The sequence below is a fragment of the Oryx dammah genome, unplaced genomic scaffold (genome assembly GCF_014754425.2).
Source record: "Oryx dammah isolate SB20612 unplaced genomic scaffold, SCBI_Odam_1.1 HiC_scaffold_2, whole genome shotgun sequence".
Taxonomy (NCBI): Eukaryota; Metazoa; Chordata; class Mammalia; order Artiodactyla; family Bovidae; genus Oryx; species Oryx dammah.
In genome coordinates, this window is record NW_024070186.1 from 190,800,896 (window position 1) to 190,827,908 (window position 27,013).

General features: G+C 50.7%; 1 protein-coding gene across 3 annotated transcripts in view; it reads right to left on the reverse strand.

Annotated features, from left to right (window-relative positions):
• The window catches only part of HIP1 (huntingtin interacting protein 1), a 134,194-nt gene that overhangs the window by 63,647 nt on the left and 43,534 nt on the right, over positions 1–27,013 (reverse strand). The window contains exon 1 of one of the 3 annotated variants that reach the window (XM_040261261.1): positions 18,203–18,346. The exons of the other annotated variants lie outside the window; for them this stretch is intronic. Coding sequence (XP_040117195.1) covers positions 18,203–18,220 — 18 coding nt within the window. The 5' untranslated portion in view covers positions 18,221–18,346. Of the gene's footprint in view, positions 1–18,202; positions 18,347–27,013 lie in introns of those variants that run through there. 3 annotated transcript variants of the gene reach the window in all.

A 27,013-nucleotide genomic window follows, 5' to 3' on the forward strand; every position in this document is an offset into this window, starting at 1 on the left:
AGACCTTCCCTGATGTCAACCTTTAAACAAATCAACTAGTACTTGTCATGGAAACAGGCCCTGGTCTCAGTTGTCGGCACACCTCCCACCAAACCTCGGTAACACACAGTTGTACTATGGCAACCCACTCCAGTATTCTTGCCTGGAGACTCCCATGGACAGAGGAGCCTAGCGGGCTACAGTCCATGGGGTCGCAAAGAGTCGGACACGACTGAGGGACGATCACTTTCACTTCACTTTCACTCTTTCTCGAGAGGAACTAGCTCCAGGTTGAGGGGAAATAGACTGAGCGTTGGGCCTCTGGCGTCCAAGGTCACTGTGGGCAGATACTGTTGAGAGCACGTGGACTACACTCCACCGGGCAGAGGCCCCGGGAGCTTGCTCTCATCTGAGATAGTGACAGGTGGGTGACATACTGAGAGGGGACCAAGAAGGGACATTCCTGAGCCCTGAACCCCAGTCCCCAGAAAAATCAGCCAGCCCCTGCTCACAGTCTATGGCCAAATTCATAGAAGGGACCTTCTGCAAAGCCCCAAAGGGGATGCCTGTCCAGCCTCATTCTCTCTTTTAAAAAGAAAAATTTACTTGGCTGCATGCTTACATGCTCAGTCATGTCCGATTCTTTCCAATCCTTTGGACTATACCCTGCCAGGCTCCTCTGTCCATGGGATTTTTTCAGGCAAGAACACTGGAGTGGGTTGCTATCTCCTCCTCCAGGGGATCTTCCCAACCCAGGGATTGAACCTGTGTCTCCTGTGTCTCTTGCACGGTAGGCAGATTCTTTACCTGCTAAGCCACCAGGGAAGCCCACCGGGTCTTAGTTACAGCACTTGGGAACTTCAGATGCAGCGTGTGAGATCTAGTTCCCTGATGAGGGATCTAGTTCCTTGACCAAGGATTGAACCGAGGCCCCCTGAATTGGGAATGCGGGGAGTTTTAGCCACTGGACCACCAGGGAAGTTCCCCACAGCCTCATTCTACAGAGAGTAAGCATGCATGCGAGAAGGACAAATAGCACATGATGGTTTTTTTTTTGGTCAGAGGCTCTCCAACCTGGCTGTACCTGAGTATCACTCAACAGCCGACCCCTGGATCCCAGTGTGCACCTAAGAGATTCCTTTGCTCCACCCATGACTGGACTCTTCTGGTCTGAGAAGGGGCCACTGTTCATCATACTCTAAGCCCAGCCGTGTTACAGAAGAACATTCTATATCAGAGCCTAAGGGAGAAGAAAAAACTCAGCCAAGGGAAAACCGGGAATGAAGAGGGGGAAGAATGAGAGCAAAGGAAAAGGAAATAATAAAGACAGTGGGAAAATGGAAAAAGAAGAGATTCCCTCAGCTCAGACACGCATACCTTGATATAAAGTAAATATAATCTTTTTTTTTTTTTTTTTTTCAGAAAACGTGAATTGACACTAAGGACAAATTAGGAGATTATTCGTTTTACAGAAGAATTTGACATCAGATGCCTTTAAATAGAAATCTCTCCGCTAGTACATTTAAAATAGGATTCCTTTTACAGAAGTGTGATTTATACAAAACCCCTGTTACATAAACCTCAGGAAAAGAGTTCTCCTGCCATGTAGTCTGGCTAACTATAGAACTGGCCCAATAGAGACGGTCACCTGTCTTCTTCCAAAAGATACCCAGCCCTGCTCTCCGTCACCTACTGTTTTATCTGATTATGGTTCACTGATTCTTAAAGGGCCCCTGGAATCTCTTCTCATCTTCCCTAAACTCAAGGAAAAACTGCTCTGAACTTTCTTTTTTTTAAAAAAAGAGCATTTATCTCTTTATTTGGCCATGTTGGGTCTTAGTTTGGGCACTCCAGATCCTCACTGCGGTGCACGGACTCAATAGTTGTGGCACCGGGCTCTGGAGTGTGCAGGGCCCAGTAGCTGCAGCGTATGGGCTTAGCTGCCCTGAGGCGTGTGGGGTCTGAGTGATCAGGGATCAAACCTGCTCCCCCTGCACTGCAAGGCAAATTCTTAATCACTGGGCTGCCAGAGAAGTCCCTGAATTCTTTTCATACTCAATCATTCAACACATATTCCCTGAAGCCTCTCATGTCTTGGGCGATACTCTAGGGACGGTGACTGCAGCCATGAAATGAAAAGACGCTTGCTCCTTGGAGGAGAAGCTATGACCAACTTAGATGGCATCTTAAAAAGCATTGATATTACTTTGCCAACAAAAGTCCGTCTAGTCAAAGCTATGGTTTTTCTAGTAGCCATGTATGGATGTGAGAGTTGGACCATAAAGAAAGCTGAGCACCAAAGAATCGATACTTTTGAACTGTGGTGTTGGAGAAGACTCTTGAGAGTCCCTTGGACTGCAAGGAGATCCAACCAGTCAATCTTAAAAGGAATCAGTCTTGAATATTCATTGGAAGGACTGATGCTGAAGTTCCAATACTTTGGCCACCTGATTCGAAGAACTGACTTATTGGAAAAGACCCTGATGCTGGGAAAGATTGAAGGCAGGAGGAGAAGGGGGGGACAGAAGATGAGATGGTTGAATGGCAACTCTGACTTGATGGACACGAGTTTGAGCAAGCTCCGGGAGTTAATGATGGACAGGGAAGCCTGGCGTGCTGCAGTCCATGGGATAGCAAAGAGTTGGACACGACTAAGTAACTGAACTAAACTGAACTAAGGATACAGTTGTGAACAAAAAAAAAATGATGTCTCTGATGCTGTGACTCTTATACAACAGTGGGAGAGAGGAAGTAAATAAATAAAATACACAGTACATGAGATGGTGATCTACAGAAGAAAGACAAGGCTAACAATAGGGCTGGGGCATTCCAGGCTGGTGTTAGAAAGAACCTTACACAAGGTCATCAGGGGAGGCTGTCTGAGAAGTTGACACAGGCATGCACTTGAAAATGATGAGGAAGCAAGCCCGGCAGACACCTCAGGGAACAGTTCCAGGCACAGCCCACCTGGCAGGTGTAAGAAATAGCTAGAGGTCAAGCATAGGACAGGGAAGTCTGGCGTGCTGCAGCCCATGAGGTCACAAAGAGTCAGACATGACTGAGCGAATGAACTACAAGAGGTCAAGTGTAGCTGGCGCTGAGAGGTCAGAGGTGGGAAGGGCCAAATCGCTAGGGGCTATTGTTAAGGACCAGCCTTTGTTTTGGGCCAGACAGGAACCATTGGGAAGTTTTGAGCAAAAGGGTGACATGATCTGACTCACTTCTTTAGAGGATCCCTCTGGCTGCTGTGCTAAGAAGAGGCTTCAGGGACCAGCCTGGAAGCAGGGACAATGATCAAGCTGCTGCTGCCTTAGTTCACGTCGGAGATGATGGGAGCTCAGACCCGGCTGAAGACAGTAGAGAAGCTGAGATGTGGTGGGATTTGGATATGTTTTGAAAGCAGACAGGATGCGCTGATGTTTGGACGTGGGGTGTGAGGAAGGAAGGAGTCAAGGAAAGTGAAAGTGTTAGTCGTTCAGTTGTGTCCAACTCTTTGTGACCCCATGGACTATAGCCCACCAGGCTCCTCTGTCCATGGGATTTCCCAGGCAAGAATACTGGAATGGATTGCTATGCCCTCCTCCAGGGGATCTTCCCAACCCAGGGACTGAACTCAGGTCTCCCACCTTGCAGGCGGATTCTTTACCGGCTAAGCCACCAGGGAAGTCCAAGAAGTCAAGAAGGGCACCATAATTGTTTGCCGGAGTAATGAGAGGGCCCAAGTTGCCATTAACAAGATGCAGAGAATCATGGGAGGACAGGTTTGGGGCAGGGAAGATCGGTGCTTCTTTTTGGACATGTTAAATACAGGATGCTCATTGGATATCCAGAAGGAGCTATAAATGAGCCAGGGGATGTGCAAGCCTGGAATCTGAGAGAGGTTCTCACTCACCCTTAAGTCGCTCAGTCATGTCTGACTCTTTTCGACCCCATGGACTCCTTCCCCACCAGGCTCCCTCTGTCCATGGTATTTCCCAGGCAAGAGTACTGGAGTGGGTTGCCATTTCCTCCTGCAAGGGATCTTCCCAACCCAAGGATCAAACCCTAATCTCCTGCTTGGCAGGCACATCCTTTACTAATGAGTTCTTGCTAGATACATTAGTATGATAGTCATCAGGATAGATAGACCCTAACGGAATCAATGGCACCCCACTCCAGTACTCTTGCCTGGAAAATCCCATGGACGGAGGAGCCTGGTAGGTTGCAGTCCATGGCGTCGCTAAGAGTTGGACACGACTGAGTGACTTCACTTTCACTTTTCACTTTCATGCATTGGAGAAAGAAATGGCAACCCACTCCAGTGTTCTTGCCTGGAGAATCCCAGGGACGGGGGAGCCTGGTGGGCTTCCGTCTATGGGGTTGCACAGAGTCGGACATGACTGAAGTGACTTAGCAGCAGCAGCAGCAACGGAATCAATATTCAGATACACCTGGTCAGTCTGGTGATCCTTCTTCACTGAGGCCTTGCGAGAAAGACAGGGGGAGTGACCTGCTTTGGGAAGATGGGCACCAGGAAGCTGGCGGTGGATGTGTCAGTTTGCGGGGGAGGAGGCAGAGGAAATATAAGGACGAAACATCTGGAGTCCCATCACAGGCCCATCCATCCCAGCTACGTGGCTCCAGGCCTGGAGAGAGATCCTTCTGACTCATTTCCACTGAGAGAATACATGGGTCAATGTCAAGCTCGAGGTTCCAGGAACGTGCCTATTAACATACAACCAAAGCACAGGCATCACTGAACTCAGGTCAGAGCCAAAGAGAAGACAGTGGACGTGAGCAGGCAGGATCCAGTTACTCTTGGGAGGCCTTGGACTGTCCAGCTGGCAGGCAGAAACCCTGATGGATATTTCCAGCCCCGGACCCAGGCAGTAACAACGAGCTGGGGTGGATTTGCTAAATGGTCTTCTAAAGTGGAGAGACGGGTGGTTGCTAATTCTGGCGGAGGATTTCGTCATCAGTTCTGGGGCTGTGATGTGACTTCCTGGGAAAGCGGAGCAGCCAGAAACGTTCACTTCTTGTTTCTCAAGGGGTGAAGGAGAGCCCTCCCTCTGGGGAAAAGCCACATGGTTCAGAAGTGCAGGGTGTAGAGGGAGACGCCCAAAGGGCCCAGGCAGGGTGAACCCCCACCAGGCACCCAGGCCTGATGCCCTGCTGGTTTCTGGGCTACCAGCTCCTGATGATCATGACACGGTCAGACCTCTCATTCTAAAGTACAGCTCCTGAGGATTGCCCTGGTGGTCCAGTGGTTAGGACTTCCAATGCAGGGGCCCAGGTTTGATCCCTGGTCCGGGAACTAGATCCCACCTGCTGCAACACATGGCATAGCCAAGTAAATAAATATTTAAAAAGCAATAATAATAGAGCACAGCTCCTGGACTTCCCTGGTTGTCCAGTGGTTAAAACTCTGCACTCCACTGCAGGGGGCACGGGTTTGATCCCTGGTAAAGAACTAAGATTCTGCAAGCTGCATGGCATAGTCAAAATAAATAAATAAAAATAAAGCACAGCTCCAACCATGCTAGACACATCCAGGGACTCGCAGCAGCACCTCAAGCCTTTGCTTCAAGCCACCCTTATAACCTAGATTGACACCCCTTCCCCAAACCATCTGTTTATTTAAGTTCTGCCATTACCTGGTCAGTCTCTTGGACAGCAAGAAGATGGTATTCATTCAATAAATTCACCCATCAAACAAATACTGAGCACCTCTGTTAAGTGCTGCACTCAGTTAACTCTCAGCTAACTCACAGTTAACTCAGGAGGAAGTCAGCAGTTCTGGCTTCAAAGACAGTGATCTAGGTGGGGAAAAAGATGGTGGCATTGCGCACACAGCCAGTGGGAAGAGGGGTGAGTGGGTGCAGGATGTAGGGAGGCCTGCGGGTAAGCATCCCACCAGGCTGGACAAGCCAGACATGGCAGCCCTTCCCTGGACCCAGTGAGCCTGCCTAGAGAAGGGGCATTCAGGGGAGAGGCCAGCCAGTGCCGGTCACAAAAGTGGGGGGGTTAGTGCCCAGTGGCAGTACTGCCAGAGTGTGAAAAAGCCAAGAGGAGGCTGGGACCAGAGAGTCCAGTTCACAGAGTTACAGGGCAACAGAAAAGAGAACTGTCCAAGCAACCTTCCCTGTAAGCACCACTCTGCCCGAAACACATCAGTGGCTTCTCCTGTCGCAGAGCATGGGCTCCGGGGTACGTGAGCTTCAGTACTTGCAACTCCTGAGCACTAAAGCACAGGCTCAGTAGCTGTGGGGCAGGGGATTAGCTGCTCTACAGCATGTGGGATCTTCCCGGATCAGGGATCGAACCCATGTCTCCTGCATTGGCAGGTGGATTCTTTACCACTGAGCCACCAGGGAAGTCCCTTAAAAGCCCCAATCTTAAAGCCGAGTTATTAAAGTGTAAAAGCAGTGACTAGATAGACACGCTTCAGTGTGTATACAAGGATCTCACCTCAGCTGTGGAGAATGGACACTGCTAAATGTCTATTAGTGCGGGAATGATTACAGTGAAGTGATGCATGGCTCTACTCATCTGGAAATATGAATCGCTGATGGTTGCTAAGTGCTGGTCCTGCAGCAGACACTGGTCTAAACCACGTACAGACACACTAACTCCTCTGCCCGTAGGACAGCCCTTCACATCCCCCTACACGTGGGGGAAAACCCTGGCTCAGGGAGCCCCAGTCGGCTGTCCAGGTGAGCAAGCGGTGGATACAGAATCTGAACCCCAGGACCCAGGACCCCGACCACTCTTTGTGTGTTTCTAGATCGAAGACACAGTGAAAGCTCAACTACAAGTTTACAAAACCGCATTACGGCACGGCCCCATTTTAATGTGTGTGTGTGTATCTGTCTACATGCATGTGCTTATGCTATGCTCTGCTTAGTCTTTCAGTCGTGTCCAGCTCTTTTGGACTCCATGGACTCTGTCCGTGGAATTCTCCAGGCCAGAATACTGGAGTGGGTAGCTGTTCCCTTCTCCAGGGGATCTTCCCAACCCAGAGATCGAACCTAGGGCTCCAGCATCACAGGCGGATTCTTTATCATCGGAGCCACCAGAGAAGCCCATGGATATGCTGACTTCTGGTCAAGTCAGATGAACATTTGGGCCATTTTTTACTTCTAAAAACTGCCCTTTCAGCCGGTTCAGTCTTGCACGCGTACACGTGTGTTGGTATGTATACCTACATGCCTACAGATAAGAGAGTCTGTAAGGATCTATACCAAATTGTTAGCAGTGGTTTTGGATGGTGAGAATATATATGGCTGACCTTTGCTTTTTCTTTCCTTACACTTCTTCACATTTTCTGAAGACTGGCACAAGTTAAATGTTTTCTTGTGCATGACCTGTTTCCTCACTACAGCTACGTGAGATTAAACTGTACCAAAAGTGGGGTCTTCCCTGGTGGTTCAGTGGTTAAGAATCTGCCTTCCAATGCAGGGGACTGGCGTTCCAGCTCTCGTGGAGGAACTAAGATCCCACATGCCTCAGGGCAACTAAGCCAGAGCGCTGCAAACAGAGAAGCCTGCGCAGCGTGGGGAGACCCAGCGCAGCCAAAAAAAATAATAATAAAAATAAAATGTGGGCATCCCTGGTGGCTCAGTGGTAAAGAATCCACCTGCCAATGCAGGAGATAGGGGTTCGATCTCTGATCTGGGAAGATCCTCAGAGCAACTAAGTTCATGCATCGCAACTACTGAGCCTGTGCTCTCAGCCCGGGAGCCACAACTACTGAGGGCCCAGCGCCCCAGAGCCTGTGTGCCACAGCAAGAGAAGCCACTGCAATGAGAAACCTTTGCACTGCAATGAGAGAAAGCCTGAGCAGCAACGAAGACCCGGCACAGCCATAAGTAAGCAAATAATTTTTTAAAATAAACAAAATGTACCCAAAGTTCAGGAGCCTAGCCCTCCTCCTCAACTACCGCACCCGAGGCCAGGGCACTCATGGCCACTTCCCCTCAAGAGCTGAGAAGTCAAAGCATGGGCAGAAGTTGTAGGAGACAGAACCAGAGTCTGCTGACTCAGGGGACAAGGCTGACATGTACAGGACAAAAGGGATGACCGCCAGGACCCTGGGTGACGGCACCGGGAAAATCGCCGTCCGGCACTAAAACTGCTGACACAGATCTTTGAGCTGGCGGGGACAAGCAGGCATGGATTTGGTAAGAAGACTATTTTCCAAAGAACCCAGCTTGGGAGAAATCCAGCAAAAGAAAAGCTATTTCAGGTCCCAGAAAATGTGGCGGAACCAGTGCTCCAAAGCGAGATCACGATAGACAGTTAATGAAATGGTCACTTCAAAACAACTTCCGCCTACCCATGGTATGCAGGTCCCACGCTTATCCTGGCACTAGTAAGGATCATCTCCAGGCACTGGGGCCACAAAGGGTGTGAGCCTGTTGGCCAGTAGAGCACATTCCAGTGTGACTGTTCAGCGGAGACCGCCTCACTTACGAGACGCCTGTGGATCATTTTTAACTTGGACCCTCACGCCCTGCCCTCAGTTATCTCTCCTCCCCAACTCCTCTGGCCCTGCTCCTGACAGATCCACTCAACATCCTTTAGCCAGCACGCAGTACCACGCTCTCAACTAGAATGTCTCCTCACTGAATCACCCATTCAGTCAGCATCTACCGGGCGTCAAGTCTTTTCATCAATGACATTGCTGCTCCCTGGACTCTAAACACAGCTTAAACACCAGCTCTTTCAGGGAGCATCAAGGTATAAAGCTTTGGACCCCATGTCCTGGGAACTTCGCTAGCCCCACAGAAACAAGGATCGCCCCTAGTCTGGCATAAAGGGGCAGGTGGTTCCTGAGCCAATCCCAGACTCTTGTAACCTTGCAGGGGGTTTTGTTTTCTTTGGCTGCGCTGGGTCTTAGTTAATGCTTTTTTTTTTTTTTTGGTCGAAAGGCATGTGGGACCTTAACTCCCTGATCAGGGATCGAATTTGCACCCCCTGCATTGGAAGGCGAAGTCTTAACTACTGGACTGCCAAGGAAGTCCCCACATTGTGCTTTTGCGTGCATGGCTTTCTCTGCCTAGAATGCCCTTACCTTCCTAACCCTCTGGGCGAGGTCCTTCCCCTCCTCCAGTTTTCTCAGTGAGCCCCCCTCCTCTAGTGCCAGGCAGAATACCACTCTCTCCCATGCTAGTACATCCCACAACTGGACCCTGTGCATTTTATCGCAAGTACTGTAATTACTTATTTCCTCACTAGACTGAGCTCACTCAGCAGAGGTCATCCTGAAAGAAAGACTATTCTACGCCTTCACCTAAAGTTTCAAGATTTTATTTATTGCCTGAATGAATGAGCAACAATATTAATAATTATGGACTGGTGGCACAGTGGTAAAGAATCCTCCTTCCAAAAAAAAAAGAATCCTGACAATGCCGGAGACTCAAGAGACCCGGGTTTGATCCCTGGATGGGGAGGATCCCCTGGAGGAGGACACGGCAACCCACTCCAACATTCTTGCCTCGAAAATACCATGGACTGAGAGGTCTGGCAGGCCACAGTCCACAGGGTTGCAAAGAGTCAGCACAACTGAGTAACCAGATGCACACTTCTCAGGCGCCAAGAACTATAAACATGTCATCTTAACCCTTAAAGAGTCAGCAGACACTGATTGATCTTCGAAAGTTAGCTGATGTTCAGCAAGGTCAACTAACCTGTCCATGGTACTAGAGTGGCATCAGAATTCAGCCTCCAGCCATTGTGACTCCAAAGCCCCGGGTCAGCGTTTACGGTGGTCTCAGGACACCAAGGTCACCTCTGTGTGCAGGGGAGGGGCTGGCTCCCACTCCTACTTACAAACAGGCCTCCCCCGCTGTGATCACCATCTTACCTGCTCACAGCAATCACCTCCACATCAAAGACTCACTAGAAACCAGGGAATCTAGAGGACACAGGGATTTTGTTTTGTTTTGTTTTGTTTTCCTTCTTCTTAAATGGCTTAATTTCTCTGGGGATCCGGGAAATATGAATTTTGTCTGGCTTCCTAGATTCTTCGGTCCAGGGGCAGCTGCCAGACCACGTGCCTGTCTGGCTTTGGACTGGGACCTCTTGGGTAAGAAGGGAGACACAGGTGGAGTGGAAAGAGCTCTTCAAGAAAAGCACCCAGCTGTGTATGGGTCGGGGGTAGGGGTGGGAATGGTCGGCAGGGAGGGCTGGTCATCTGTGAGCTGGGCTGTCTTAAAACCTGCATGTGGGGACTTCCCTGGTGATCCTGTGATTAAGGATCTGCCTTGTAATGTGGGGACATGGGTTCGATTCCTGGACAGGGAACTAAGATCCCAACTAAGATTCTCCATGTTGCGGAGCAACTAAGCCTGTGTGCCACAACTAAGACCCACCACAGCCAAATAAATAAGTATTAAAAAAAAAAAAAAAAAACCTGCAGGTGCGTCTGAATTTAGTCCCTGATCGGCAGAGTGACTTTAGAGCCCACTGAGGACACTAAATCCTGTCTCTTTCTCAAGGCTATTTTTTTTTTAATTTTAATTTTTAATTATTTGAGTTGATTTTTTTAAATTAGAGGATAATTACGTAATATTGTGATTTTTTTCGTCACATCAACATGAATTGGCCACAGGTAAACATAATATTTATTTATTCATCTGGCTATACAAGGTCTTAGTTGCGGCCTGTGGGATCTAGTTCCCCGACCAGGGATCAAACCCAGGCCCTCCATATTGGGAGCGTGGAGTCTTAGCCACTGGCCCACCAGGAAAACCCCTCAAGGCTATTTCAAGGGAGAAAATAATCCAGGTAAGAGTGTTCTGATAATGATGAAATGATGAAAAATTCACTCAGTTGTGTCCAACTCTTGGCAACCCCATGGACTATACAGTCCATGGAATTCTCCAGGCCAGAATAGTGGAGTGGGTATTCTCTCCCTTCTCTAGGGGATCTTCCCAACCCAGGAATTGAACCCAGGCCTCGCTCATTGCGGATGGATTCTTTAGCAGCTGAGCTACAAGGGAAGCCCAAGAATACTGGAGTGGGAGGCCTATCCCTTCTCCAGGGGATCTTCCTGACCCGGGGATCAACCCAGGTCTCCCACATCGCAGGTGGATTCTTTACCCACTGAGCCACAAGGGAAACCCAAGTGTTCGACCAACCACAGATGTCTAGGTGTCCTCCCACTCAAAGCATTTCAAGGAAATCTGCCTCCCCTCCTTGATTCCAAATCTTTCAACAGACAACGCGGCCATCCTCAGCTCTGGGTCCCAGGCATGTTAATACCCACCCCCAGGGACCTGCGCATAAGGTGAGAATCCCATGAGTCTGATTTAAATGGGAACCTCATCTGGGCAGGATAAAATCTTTGTGTTTGGTGACAATAAGAAACAGCAGTCAGAAGGAAAGGGCTTCCCAGGCGGCGCTAATGCTAAAGAACCTGCCTCCCAGAGACGTAAGAGACACAGGTTCAATCCCTGGGTCAGGAAGATCCCCTGGAGGAGGGCATGGCAACCCACTCCAGCATCCTTGCCTGGAGAATCCCATGGACAGAGGAGTCTGGCGGACTACAATCCATGGGGTCTCAAAGAGTCGGACACGACTGAAGCAACTTCGCATACACACACATCAGATGGTAAATCAAAAACTTTTTTCTCCCTAAGCATTTTTAAAAGAGGCAAATAACAGATGTCCTTCCCTGCTGCCACTTGGCTGAGGCCAATGTCAGCTCTGACCTCTGATCTTATTCCACAGGCTGTCCTGAGAAAGTGGCTGGTCCAGGATGCTCAGCTCAGTTTGAGAAACTGTGCTTCGTGGTACCTAAAGCTCACTCCTCCGAAACTGGTCCCCAGTGTGAAAAGGAGTTTGCCTTGCGCTTGCAGCCCGTCACACCTTAGATGTGGAATCACAGGTCTCCCAAAGCCTGAACCAGTCTCCAGGCTGGCAAGGACTTGGGGGCCATGCTCCTCCAGGGTCCCTCCTCCAGTGGCCCCGAGGTGCGCTCTCTCATCTGGAAGTGGATTCTGCCACAGGATGGGCGCTCTGCTGTGAGGCAGTCCTGGCCAGCCAAAACCCGCCTCCCAGAGACCCCTAGAGCAGGTAAACTACCCCTTCCTCCCAACAGCCCTCAGCTGTCCATCAGCCTTCTCTCACTGGCTGGACTACTCATTTCACGAGGCTGACATCCTCCTCACTGCCCTCTGAATGGTCTCTAGGTCAGACGCCTCAAACCTTTTATAACACTAACAACAGTAAAAAGCACATCTTACAAGGCAGGTCAGTGTGTTTGTGTGTGTGTGTGTGTGTGTACAACCCAACCAATTTCATGAACCTTCTTACATGGAAGACACTTGGGATGTTTTCTGGTCTGTTTCACTCTTTCAAAAGCTTGGCTGCAACCCACTAAACCGATATTTTGTGACCCAGAACTGAACACGCTCCTCTGGTTTCACCAAGCCAGTCATCCATGTCCAGCTTTGACTGATTATTCAGCTCAGACACTAAGCTTTCCTTTCCACGCAGTTATTAGCTGATGTGAGCTGTGGGTGGAGTCCTGGACATCTTTTTACACTGAGATCTCTCTGGCTCAGCTCTTCTCCATGCCTCTCCTCCATCCAGCAAGTCCACACGAATCTCAGCAGACAGCAGGTTGGCCTGAAGCTACTTCCTGCCCCACCATCAACATTGTTCACTCAGGACACCTAGATGTTTTTCTCCACTTTTTTCCTGACCTCTTCCCATCTTCCTGTTGTATAAGCGGGAGGGTTGTTGCTGTTGTTGTTTAGTTGCTAAGTTGCATCCGACCCTTTGTGACTCCTTGGACTGTATGTAGCCTGCCAGCCTCCCCTGTCCATGCAATTTCCCAGGCAAGAATACTGGAGTGGGTTGCCACTTCCTTCTCTGGGGTAATCTTCCCAACCCAGAGATCAAACCCATGTCTTCTGCATTGCAGGTGAACATTTACTGTTTAGCCACCTGGGAAGCCCCTAAGCTGGAGGGTCTCAGGGATCAGAAATCTGACATCTGAAGCAGGCAGCCGAGATGCATAAAGACACCCCAAGCTTTAGAAACAGCGGTACGGGCCTCCCTGGTGGCTCAGAGGTAAAGAATCCATTTGCCAATGCAGGAGACATGGGTTCGATTCCTGATGCGGGAAGATCCCACGTGCCCTGGTGCAACTAAGCCTGTGGGCCACAACTATTGAGCCCATGCTCCAGAGCCCAAGAGCCACAGATACTGAAGCCTGTATGCCCTAGGGTCTGTGCTCTGCAACAAGAGAAGCTACAGCAACAAGAAGCTCGTGCATTGCAACTAGAGAGTAACCCCTGTGGCCACAATTAGAGAAAAGCCCGAGCGACGAAGACCCAGGATGGCCCCAGACAAAAATAAATAAATGATATGTATATATGCATGCTACGTCACTTCAGTCAGGTCTGACTCTTTGCGACACTATGGACTGAGCCCACCAAGCTACTCTGTCCATGGGATTCTCCAGGCAAGAGTGGGTGGCCATTTCCTTCCCCAGGATATATATATGTGTATATATACATATAGGCACGCAGTCCACATAAGTGCTAATTCCTTCTTCCTGGATCTTCTCCCCTGGGAGAAGAGAGGCCAAAAGCCACCACCTCCAGCTCATCATTTCAGATGAGCTTCTGTCAGTTCTAGAATCTGGTCCCTAAATCTTTTTCCTTACCCTTTATTGACTTTGTCACCATTTTGGTGATGTGGAAAACTGGGGGTACCAGAGCTGATTCCAAGATTTCCCTTTCCTGAACGTCAGTTTTCTCATCTGTAAAGCGTGACTAATTCTTACTGCCCTGAGTTTCTCCTGGAGTTGTGGTGAGCAGCAACATGGGTGGAAATGCTCTGTAAACTGTACAACACTATAATGCAAATATAAATTGTTATCTAAACTATACCACCTTTTGTTAGGAACTCGGGACTTCCCTGGTGTCCAGTCGTTAGGAACGGGCCTTGCCATACAGGGGAACCAAGATGACACGTGCCACGGAGCAATTAAGCTGGCGTGCCACAACTGCGGAGCCTGCAGGATGCAACATGCTGCAACTAAGATCTGACATAGCTACATAAATACATAAAACTTGTTTAAGAAAAAGAATTGATACTACTCGGCCACAAAAAGGAATGCATTTGAGTCAGTTCTAATGAGGCGGATGAACCTAGAGCCTATTATACAAAGTGAAGTAAGTCAGAAAGAGAAAAACAAGATCGTATATTAATGCGTGTATATGGAATCTAGAAGGATGGTACTGATGAATCTGTTTGAAGAGCAGACACAAACTTAGGGAACAGACTTACGGACAAGAGCAGCGGAGAAGAGGGGGAGGATGAGATGAATGGAGAGCGCAGCATGGATGCATTATACACTAACATATGTAAACAGCGGATAAGAATTTGCTACATGACTCAGGGAACTCAAACTGGGGCTCTGTCATAACCTAGAGGGGTGGGAATGGGCAGGAGGTGGGAGGGAAATTCAAGAGGGAAGGGACATATGTACACCTATGATTAACTCATGTTGATGTATGACAGAAATCAAAGCAATATTATAAACCAATCATCAATCAATTAAAAATAAATAGATATTTTAAAAAAAAAAGAACTGACAAGTGTTGTCTCTGCTCTGGCAATTACAGCACCGTGCATCCCTGCTCTGTGTTCAGTAAAGGCACAGACCTCATTTTCAACTCTGGGTTAAACTGCCGGGTTAAACCAGTTCTCCCTTGCCCAGATATCTGATGTCATCAAAAATTCATCAGGTCACAGCAGCTGGTGAATCCACCGTCCCCAATCATTTTTTACCGTCATTCAGAAAGATAACCAGACCTGGGAGGAGAAGTTCCCCAAAGCAAGTCAACTGCAATATAGCCCGAGTTCAGCTTTTTAGGCCAATCAAGAAAATAAAGGCTGTGTTGGGGGAGGGGGGAATCAATGTCATCTTAGATGAGACTTTGGGGACTTTTCATTAGGCTTCCCCTGGGTAACTCAAACAGTAAAGAATCTGGCAGAATCTTCTAGAATGAAGGAGATCTGGGTTCGCTCCCTGGGTCAGGAGGATCCCCTGGAGAAGGAAATGGCAACCCACTCCAATATTCTTGCCTGGAGAATCCCACGGACAGAGAAGCCTGATGTGCTACAGTCCATGGGGTCACAAAGAGTCGAACACGACTCATAGCAGCCACTACACACGGAGGACTTACTATGCTAGGTCCTGTGCCTTAAAGAATTATTTCCAACTTTGATGAGGACGCTCAAGGATCATTTTACACATGAGGCTAAAAGGTTAAGAAACACACTCAAAAGGGATAAACTATAATCTGCTTTTTCTCATTCAGTGATAAGCAAGTGAAACCCCAAGGCTCATTCAAGGACGTGGTTGCAATGTTGGGTTTGAGGTCTACCCTGGAACTAAGGACCCCCAGAATGAGAACTTTAAACCAGAGCAGGGTTTTCACAGTCAGAACAAATAGCAACTCTGGCCTTCAGCAGGAATGGGAAGCAGATGCCAACTCCCTGGGGTGGGTAAGGTTCTTCTTACTCCACAGTCCAGGGTCTGTGCTCTTTACAAAGAGCCGAGAACAATTGTTTCTGGGCTGGGAGCTTGGCTGCTCAATGATTAATGAGAATGTAGTATCACTTTTGTTTGGACCCCAAACTAAAGGAGGAAAGAGGCAACACGTGTGCCTCTCCTGTGCCCAAAATTCTCCAGAGGTTACCGATTGCCGATAGGCCAAGGTTGGAATGCCTTGGCTGGCATTCAACGCCTTTCTGCTTGGACCTTAACCAGCGATCTCAACGTTTTCTCATCTCAGAACTCTGTCCTCAGCCTCATCCAATGGGTTCTGCCCATTTTTCTTCCTGCAACTCTGCCCACTGGTAAGGAACACCCCTCACTACTCTCAGCAGAGCTGAAACCATTCAGCCTTGAAGACCCAGCCCAGGGTCTTTCTTCCAGACTCTGTAGCCTCTCCGTTCTCAGAGCCCACAGCCCTCGGAACTTTTGATCCAGGTCTGCACTGATAACCGTTAAGTTGGCTTCCAACTCTCTGGACCCCTCACCTAGATGCAAAGGGCCAGAGAGGCCATACATTATGTTTCTGTCTCCTTCACACAGTACTTGCTATAGAAAGACAGGAATTAAATAAATACTGTTGCATTCAAAAGGGGGTGGATGGGGGCTTCCCTGGTGGCTCAGTGGTAAAGAATCCACCCGACAATGCAGAAGACACGGGTTCCATCTGTCATCCAGGAAGATCCCACCTGCCTCGGAGCAACCAAGCCTGTGTGCCACAACTACTGAGCCTGTGCTCTAGAGCCCAGGGGCCGCAGCTACTGAGCCACAGTTACTGAAGCCCGCCTGCCCCGGAGCCTCTGCTCCGCAACCAGAGAAGCCACTGCAATGAGAAGCCTGCACCCTGCAACTGGAGAGTAGCCCCTACTCGCCACGACCAGAGAGAAGACTCAGCACAGCTAAAAATAGACTAGAAAATCAAATTATCTTTAGAAATAAATACAATGAAGAGGGGATAGATGGAGGGAGGTGGTAGTGTCTGAAGTGGACCAGATCTCCAGAGACAGAGGTCCTTAAACCCTGCGAGGTGGTCTTCACAGACCAGGCTTTGGAAAGAATCTAAGCTCGGGGACAGAAGGAAGCTCAGAGGTGATCTGGTTTGGCAGCCATTGGTCTAGAACTCTAGGTTCCCTGTCCTTCTCACTACCCCCAACTCCCCCACAGCCTAGACAGGTGACTCTGGTCTGGCTAAGACACCCCAAGGAAAAGGCCTTCTACCTTCCCACCCCTGCAGGTGCACAGAAGACTTTCGGAAAGGTATAGCTAATAGCCAAAGAAAATAAGCTTTTATGGTACACACATAGGGAATGGTGGTCCAGCCTCTTGGCACTGCCCCACCATGGGTAGTTATGTGTCCTCAGATGAAGATGGGAGCCAGCAAGGCCCCTCACCGGGGGCCCTGGCCCCAGGGGCAGTACTCAGTTTAAGCGTGGTCTCCTGCCATGGGAAGGAATGACTCTCACCCATCATCTCCTCGCCCACAGTGCCCTATCTAAGACTGAATGCCAAAGGCCTGGCAGGGCCAGGAACTCACCTGCCTTCTCCAAAGTGATGGTTACTTTAAAAGAGCACTCTGGAAAAATAGCTAGCCTAATTCTATACAAGATGAACTGAAATTACAGTACCTTCTCTTCCCTAAGGTACCAGCAGATCCGGAACCTCATCTCCCCAGACACATGCCAACCTAGGTCCTTTTCTGAAGCCCTGGGGCCCCCACGAAGCACAAGATATCAGGGGATACCTCTCCAGCCTGACACACCAGCCCTCAAAGGCTATGATGCAGGGGTGGGGGTCTAAAGCCAGGGTCAATGATCTGAAGAACACTTGAGATTCAGAGTAGGAGCCCATAACGACCCCTAGGCAAACCTGCCCCAGCTCTCCAAGGCTCCAGGGGAACTCCTCCCATCAGAGTTCCCCAAGTCACATCCAGCCACCCCCCACCTTCCAGCCCCAGGTATGCTCCTCAATCAGTCAATGAACAAGGTATTCAGCTCCTTTGGTGCCCCTGGAGGAGTAGCCGGGCGGGAAGCCCTGGGAGACAATCAGTTTCACCAGGAAATCACATGCTTGAGAGGCAGGGGACTGTCTGCTGCCCCCCAGGCCAAGGCAGTTGGGGGTCTACAAGCAAGCCTCTAGTCTAGAACACCCCTCCAAGGATTCTAAGCCAAGGATTCTACCCCTGCCCCATCACCCTCTAGGATGGTTAAAGCCCTGGCTTCTGCCCTCCCAGGCCACCCACCTGTGCCCCCCCGCTCACTGGCTCAGTCCAAAAATCTCCCCCTAAATCTGAAATCGTCGTGAAGCAGGGGGCTCTGGAGGAGCTCGGAATAACCCCCTTCCCGCAGCCCGGCCCTCCCGCCACCAGGCTGGTTCCCCCGTGTGGGAGGCGAGCTCCACGGCCGTCTCTCCCCGGAGTCTTAAGCGAGCTCTCCGGGGCAGCCCTGGCGGCAGCGCGGCGGGAAACCGGGGAGCCCAGCCGTGTCCGCCAGCCGCCTCCAGTCCTGGCCCCGCTCCCTCCTCCGGCACGCCTGGAGTTGGGGCCAACAGCAGGATCAACAATACAGAAACTTTCAATGGATCCAGCCGACTGGGAGGGAGCGGGGGGAAGGAGGGGGGAGGGACGGGGACGCCGAGGCTCCAGGGCAGTGGCCCCGGCTCTTGACTTACCATCTTGTTCACATCCATGACGGAGGCTGCAGGGGCGCCCCCCGCCCCTGGAGATCCCGCGGGCCCCGAACGCTGCTCCCGGCTAATTGAGCCCGGATGGTGCCATGCTGCGGGGAGGGCGGCCGGCGGGCCCCCGCGGACCGGGGAAGGCGGCGGCGGCGGCGGCAGGACCGAGACTGGTCCGGAGAAAGGAAGGGGAGGGGGAGGGGGAGGGGTGGCGGGAGGGGGCGGGGGCGGGGGGCCGAGCCGCAGCGCGCTCCGGGGGCGGGGGAGGCGCGGCGCTGCGGAGCCCCGGGGACCGGGGAATCCCGGATTCGGCTGCGGGCGCCCTGGCCTCCGTGACGGTGGCCGTGGCGGTGCGGGGGCTCCAGGGCGGGTGGGATCGGGGGATGGATTCCCCGGGCTGGAGAGCCTGCGGCCAGGGCGCGCGGCGAGGGTGTGATTTGAATAACAAAAGGGCGCTTCTCCGCTCCCCCCAGGCCTGGGGCCGGGATCGCTGAGCCCGCAGCGAGGCCGCCGGGCCTCCGGGAAGTGTATGCGCGCGGGTGCGCGCTGGGGTGGTGGGATTAGGGGGACTCAGGAAGTGAGCGGCGGAGGCGGCTTAAAAAGGGGGGGCGAAGACTGCCCCCACCCCACCCCGCGCACCGAGCCGACATTCCAGTGGGGGCAGGGGGTCCGCTCGGCCCCTCCCAACTTGGCTTCACTGGACAAAGGCAGAATTCAGACCTAGTGGTTAGCCTCCTGCGTGCGGCTCATCCCCCCCGGGAAGGAGGGCTTTGTGGGGGGTGGGGGGGCGTACGCCCAGATGAGTCTGGGGTCCGCAAACAGATGGACGAATAGAAGGAAGTGGTACAGGTATCCCCGGAAGGCTCCAAGGTCCCTCTCCAACCCTGCCTGCAGTGCGAGAAATTGGCTTCTAAATGAAGCCTACCCTGAGCGCAGAGCCCCCCCTCCCTTACTCAATATCTTGTCTGCCTACAAGAAATGGGAGACGGACGCCCTCTGCAAGGAGATGCGGCTGGGGGTGGAAAAGGGCTCTTGGCAAATGCTCTCTGGGAAGACAGGTCTCCAGAAAAAGGCTAGAGGCCCGACGCCTCTGGTTTCAACACAGGCTCCTCACTGGCATCCTTGGTTGAGCAGGAAGAAGAAAGCTTCCTACTAACCGAGTCAGCAGGAACCGGAGCCCACCGAGGCCAAGCTTGCTTTACAGAGTAAGGAATCTGAGGCCCAGAGAGGGAGGTGACTTGCCCCAGGTCACACACTTGGCAGGAAATGAGGGCAGAAGAAACCTCACCAAGGACAGTGTGCATGGAGCTAAGTCGATTCAGTCATGTCCCACTCTTTGCGACTCCTGCAGGCTCCTCTGTCCATGGGATTCTCCTGGCAAAAATACTGGAGTGGGTTGTCATGCCCTCCTCCAGGGGATCTGCCCAACTCGGGGATTGAACCCTCATCTCTTACGTCTCCTGCATTGGCAGGCAGGTTCTTTACCACTAGCGCCACCTGGGAAGCCCAAGGACAGTGCAGCCTGAGCCCCAAAGAGCTTTCAGGCAGCCCCCGAGCGTCCAGCTTCTAAAATCCTTTCTACTGAATAGGTGATCACATGCATCTGCAACCCTCCTGACCCTCTGACCCACACCAAGAGGCTGAGGAGGAGCGCTAGTAAGTCCCCACTCTTGGCCCCAGGGCCTGCTGGGCTGAGTAGGACAGCCCCTTCCTTTTCAAAGCTGAGTTCTCCATCTATAACATAGTGGGTGTTTCTCTGCCTGCCTTCTCGGGGGATGTGAGAACCCTGTGAAATAAAGGATGATATAGATAAGATACAAAAGCAGAAGAACAGGAGGGTCAGGGGCTTTTGTTGCAGTGGTTATTTTTATTTCCCAGCTCCAGAGCCCAGTCCAGGGGCCCTCAGCTGCAGGAAAGGGCTCTCTGGGCTCAGGTCCCTCTGTCTAACCCCCAGTGTGGACTGCACACTGACTGTCCCATCTTACCCTACAGCTACTCTTGGCAAACCTCTTCCGCACTGTGCCCCAGCCAGGGAAGACAGGAAGGCTCCTCTGTCGGTGCTGGCATTCTGGGCTCCATGGACCCTGCTACTGACGCATGTCCACAAGGGTGAACCCCAACGAGGTACGAGGCAGGAGGGAAGCATGCCACCACTTCCTCATCCTCCAACATGGACACCCAAGGGAGATCAGGGCCAGGTAAGCCAGCAGGAGCCACCTGACACAGAAATGAGTTTTGGATTATCTGCCACCTGATTAAATGCACAACGGCCTTTTTAGCTTAGGAAAAAAAAGAGATATATTTCATGTTTAAAAAATATTATATATTTTTCAGCCTCTGGTGGTCCAGAGGTTAAGACTCTGTGCTCCCAATGCAGGGAGCCCAGGTTTGATTCCTGGTCAGGGAACAAAATCCCACATGCCACAACTAAAGATCCTGAGGGCTGCAACTAAGACCCAGTGCAGCCTAAATAAATAAATATCTTAAAGGAATATATTATGAACCCTTAGCTGGGGCTGATCAAGATAGCCCAATAGATCATGACCTCTTAGCTGTCAAAGCTCATTTTCTCATTGCTAAAATTGGGAATAGTGGCACCTATTTCACATACAGGTGGTAAGGGTTCAATGAAAGAACTTTCCCAAACCTTGCCTGGAGTAAGCTGAATCATCACCCCCACCCCCAGCCCCCACACCACCAAAGATATCAGGCCCCAATCCCTGGAACCTGTAGATACTACCCAAGTGGCACATAGGATTAAGCCAAGGATTCCCAGGTGGAAAAAGGACCTGGATTATCTGCGCAGACCTCTGATGGGGTCTTGTGCATCCTTGCAAGAAGGAGATTTGACCCACAGAAGAGGCAGAGATTAGAGAGATGCGGCCACAAGCTAAGAGATGCTATCAGCCACCAGAAGCTCCAACAGGCAAGGAGCAGACTCTCTCGTAGAGCCTGTGGGAAGAAGGGGCCCCCTCGACACCCTGATTTTGTCTCAGTAGATTTTGGACTTCCAGCCTCCAGAACTACAAGAGAATCCATTTCTGTCATTTGAGCGGTAAGTTAACGATCATTGGTTTCATTGGACACAGGAAACTAACACAGTAACATACTGGGCAAAGGTAATGAAGGACAGTGTCAAGGCTCAGGACTGCCCTCTTTGCGGGACTTCTTTGCCAGGGAGCTGCTCTTAAGACCAGCAGGAGCCAGGAGTAGCGGCTGTTCCTCTCCTGCTGCATTAGGGGCAGGAGGCTTGCATTGCAAGGTGGATTCTTTACCACTGAGCCACCAGGGAAGCCCCTACCGTGTTCTTTCATCATCAGCTCCAGGTCACTGTATTCCGCTATCTACTGGACATCCCTGATAGCTCAGCTGGGAATCCACCCGCAATGCAGGAGACCCCAGTTCGATTCCTGGGTCAGGAAGATCCACTGGCAAAGGGATAGGCTACCCACTCCAGTATTCTTGGGCTTCCCTTGTGGCTCAGCTGGGAAAGAATCTGCTTGCAGTGCGGAAGACCTGGGTTCAATCCCTGGCTTGGGAAGATCCCCTGGAGAAGGGAAAGGCTACCCTCTCTAGTATCGTAACCTGGAGAATTCCATGGACTGTAGAGTCCACGGGGTCGCAAAGATTCAGACACGACTGAGCGACTTTCACCGGACATCAACACCTGGGGGCTTCAGACTCACAAACTCAAGGAATCCAAAGATAATATTTTCTTTTACCTCTGTTTTCACCATCTGCTCCTGTTCCACATCCACTTAGTTCATCAAGCTAGAAATGTGAAGGCTGGCCTTAATCCCTCCATTGACAACTGCCACTCTCACCCCCTCTAATCAGTTCCCATGTCCATGTGATTCTTTCTTGCAAATAGTTTCCAGTCTATGCCTTCTATCCCAATACCAATTGCTCCTGCACTGGATAAGACTGAATCACTGGCCTCCCCGCCTCCGGTCTCTACCTGTCCAGTTCATCTTCTACACCTTTAACTGGGACTCCTTACTGGCCAACCCCAAATGGAATAAAAAGCGAAACAAAAAACCTTTCTACAGTTCACCCAGCCTTCAAGGTCCTTACTCATCTGGCCTCATCGCCCTCCATTCTAGCCACCTTCTCCCATCCTCTCCTGTCTACCCCCATCAATGAGGTTCCAGTGCATCTTGGGATACTCCTGGAATGCCCTTCCCACCTTCTCAGCATGGAAGACTTTCTTACCTTTTCTGACCCATCTCAAATATCACCTTCTCTACAAAGGCATCCCTGACCCACTGAGCTGCAGCCAGTCACTCAGTGTCCCTTCCAGCAAAGGACAGCCTCTGGGTACAGCCTACATCAACCTTGGATGGGGACGGTTCTTGCCCTCGGCTCTCTGTGCTCACTTGAGTTCCCTCAGGCAGAGGCTGAGCTTCACTGAGCAACCCACCCCATACTTACTTCCCTGCCTCCAGGCTCTCTTCCACCTAAATTTCACACCCACAACACTGTTCCACCCTTAACTTAAACTAAGATCATGGCTGCAGCCACAAAATTAAAAGACATTTGTTCCTTGGAAGAAAAGCTATGACAAACCTAGACAGTGTATTAAAAAGCAGAGACCTTTGCCAACAAAGGTCTATAGTCAAAGATATGATTTTTCCAGTAGTGATGTACAGACATGAGAGCTGGACCATAAAAAGGGCTGAGCTCCAAAAAACTGATGCTTTTGAATTGTGGTGCTAGAGAAGACTCTTGAGAATCCCTTGGACTGCAAAGAGATCAAACCAGTCAATCCTAAAGGAAGTCAACCCGGAATATTCATTGGAAGGACTGATGCTGAAGCTGAAGCTTCAATATATTGGCCACCTGATGCAAAGAACTGACTCATTTGAAAAGACCCTGATGCTGGGAAAGATTGAAGGCAGGAGGAGAAGGGGATGACAGACGATGAGATGGTTGGATGGCATCACCGACTCCATGGACATGAATTTGAGCAAGCTCCAGGAAGTGGTGGGGGACAGAGGAGCCTGGTGTGCTGCAATCCATGGGGTTGCAAAATGTTGGACATGACTTAGGGACTGAACAAAGTGCTGAATGGATGCAGGTCAGGACAGAAAATGCAGAGAATGTGTCCTGGTGGAGGGTGACACCTACTGGAGAACTGTGATTCTGCAGCCTAGCCCTACAAATACCACAATGAAGAGTCCACTGAGCGGCTCAGGGCTGTCTTCTACATCACTGAGAGTTCATTAATTCCCAGTAACGAGGTTTAAGGGAGAAGGCAATGGCAGCCCACTCCAGTACTCTTGCCTGGAAAATCCCATGGACAGAGGAGCCTGGTAGGCTGCAGTCCATGGGGTCGCTAAGAGTCAGACACGACTGAGCAACTTCACTTTCACTTTTCACTTTCATGCATTGGAGAAGGAAATGGCAACCCACTCCAGTGTTCTTGCCTGGAGAATCCCAGGGATGGCAGAGCCTGGTGGGCTGCCGTCTCTGGGGTCGCACAGAGTTGGACATGACTGAAGCGACTTAGCAGCAGCAGCAGCAGTGTGTATATGGAGGGGAGCATGGCAGCCCACTCTAGTATTCTTGCCTGGAGAATCTCAGGGACAAGGGAGCCTGGTGACCTGCTGTCTATGGGTCGCACAGAGTCAGACACGACTGAGGCGACTTAGCAGCAGCAGCAGCAACAAGGTTTAAACTATGCAGTACTTCCTACAAAATAGCCGTATGTAATATATGTTACGATGCTACCGCTAACAAGCATATGCAGAGAGCTGTAAACTTTGTAAAGTTTATAAATTTTACAAAATGACTTTTTGTCCATTATCTCATTCAATTCAAGTAAGGCAGATAGAACCCGTGCCGTGCTGCTTGCGGAATCTTAGTTCCCCAATCAGGGATCAAACCCTGCAAAAAACCCTGCGATGATGACACTTAAAAAAGTTGAAAAAGAGGGGCTTCCTTGGTGGTCCAGTGGCTAAGACTCTGAGTTCCCAATGCAGGGGGCCTGGGTTCGATGGGCTTCCCTGGTGGCTCAGACGGTAAAGAATCTGCCTGTAATGTGGGCGACCTGGGTTCGATCTCTGGGTTGGGAAGATCCCCTGGAGAAGGGAATGGCTACCCACTCCAGTATTCTGGCCTGGAGAACTGCATGGACCGAGGAGCCTGGCAGGCTACAGTCCATGGGGTCGCAAAGAGTTGGACGTGACTTTCACTTTCACTGGGTTGGATACCTGATCCCAAATGATGCTACCAAGACCTGGTAAATAATTAAATATTTTTTAAAAAATGAAAAAGACACACACAAAAAAAAACCCCTCAAGATACATAAGTGTTCCGGGACCTAGAATGTATGTCAGGATACTGGAGGGCAGAGAGGGCAGGGAACCAGGAAGCATGAGGGTAATGTTTTTTTGGGGGAGGGGTGTGTCATGCTGTGAATAATAGTAGTAACTGATAATGTCTATTGAGTTCTTACCAGGTGCTGGGCACTGTGACAAGCAGTTTACAAGCATTATTTCTTTTAGTTCCCACAACAACCTCCTATACTTTTTACAGATAAGGAGGGAGGCCCAGAGAGGTTAAAGGCCTTTCCCAGCGCCCCCAGCTAATAGTCAGGGGATCCAGGATTGAAGATAGGCAGTATATTCCAGAGTCTTTTACTCCAGATTCACACTGAATCATGCTGGGCATCTGGCATTGCCCTGCCCGTGGGAAACCTGCCCTCACTGGGGTTGGCAGGAAGTTTGAACTATGTTACTGTCAGTATGCATTTTAATTTATGGAGTTGCTTTTCTTCATTTTATTTATTTATATATTTGGCTGCAATGGGTCTTAGTTGTGGCATGTGAGATCTTTAGCTGAAGCATATGGCATCTGGTTCCCTGACCAGGGATTGAACCTGGGCCCCCTTGCATTGGGAGTGCATAATCTAAGGCACCAGACCACTGGACCACCAAGGAAATCCCACTTTTTCTATTTTATAAATAAAATAAATATTTTATTTATTTTTGGCTGTGCTGGGTCTTCCCCCCACAGTGCATGGGCAAGCAGAGGCTACTTTCTTGTGGTGCTGCTCTTGTTGGGGCCCCAGGGCCCCAGAGCACTCAGGTTCCATAGTTGTGGTACCCAGGCTTTGTTGCTCCAAGGCATGTGGGATCTTCCTGGACCAGGGGTCAAACCCATGTCCCTTGCATTGGCAGGATGATTCTTATCCACTGGGCCACCAGGGAATCCTGGGACTCCTTTCAATGAAGTCATACAAAAGCTCATTTCCAGTGCTTCTTATTCCTTGGAGTGTGGCCAGAATCATTGTCGTCTCCATCATCATCAGGGGCACAGCGGCCCTCAGCATGATCTACCAAGCCCCTCTTATGTGGGACACGATGCCTGACATGGCAATGCCCACTTCTGAATCTGAGAAATCAGAAGCTGAGAAGCAAGACAGTGGCAGAGAGGGAAACAGAGGTTGTTACTGCTGGAAGTGGCTCTCCATCCTCATGCTTGCTGCGGTCACCTGGGAAGCCTGGGCCCCACCTCAGGGATGCTGATATAAACGGCCTGGAGACAGAGCCTGGGCATCTGCATTTTAAAGCTCCTCTTGGGAATGTGCTGATGTGCACCCAAGACTGGGGACAACTCAACCCCTGACCACACAGCTCTGGCTCAGGAAGCCCCACCCCAGTCCTGGCTGAAGTGAGGGGTACAGAGGACTAGGAGGTGCAGCACTTCCCTTCGCACTTCTCCTACACTGGGAATTCTGGAACTTTCCATCCCTTGGCCAAAGGTTCAACCTAAGTGGGGACCTCTGAACCCATGACTCTGATAGATTTTTTTTTTGGCGGGGTCTTTGTGGCATGCAGAATCTAGTTCCCCGATCAGGGATCGTACCCAGGCCCGCTGCATTGGGAGCATGGAATCTTAACCACTGGAACACCAGGAAGTCCCGCCCCTGGTAGATTTGTTTTGCTTCTTTACATTGCCATTCCATCCCCCAACCCTTACCATCATTAAACACTGATCTCCCTCTCTATGTATTTGATATCACAGGGAAAGAGACCCCCAAGCATGGCTGAGCTATACAAGAATGTGTAGCACACCCCCAGAACCAATCCATTTTCCAAGAGAGACCCCTATGAGGAAGAAACGTGTCCACTCTCAGGATGCTGCTTTTAGGTGGTAGGTTCTGGGCAGCAAAGATGTGCTGGATTTCTAAAGCTTCTCCCGTCAGCCCGTGGGTGACCGGCGGGAGTCAGGGGTCTGTTAGAAGCACAGAGACAGATAGGAGCCACTCGGCCAAGTCCCTGAGTCAGCAGACGGCCTGGAAACCTCAACACAGGGGCCCAGGCTGCTCTGCTCCTGCCTGCCTGCCCCCTCCCGGGAGGCAGGAATTTGGGGCTCCCTCAGATGGTCCAGTCAAGAAGCTGCCAGCCCCTCATTTGGAGGGGTTTTTCCAGTGCTCCTTCCCCAAGGAGGACAAGTTCAGGAATCTCTTAGCTGATGAGCAAAAAGACTTGTTCCGGGAGCGTGGACCGAGGCAGGAAGGTATCGACTCAGAGACGTCGGTAGTGACCAAGCACTGGCATTTCCGTGCTGGAGAGGGCGGCTGCTGGGTTAATTCCATGTTATTACAGCCTTACAGGAAGCCAGCCTGGCCCAGCTGTCAGCCAACAGCGGTTTGTGGGCCTTGGGGGCAGAGGGAGGGAGGAGGAGAAGAGAAAGGAAAACATAGTCCTCTCCCCCCACCCAAAATTGATCCAGGGTTATTTTTAGGTGCTTATTCATCCCACGCATTCCTTTTTAAGAGCCAGGACACGGGCTCTGTAC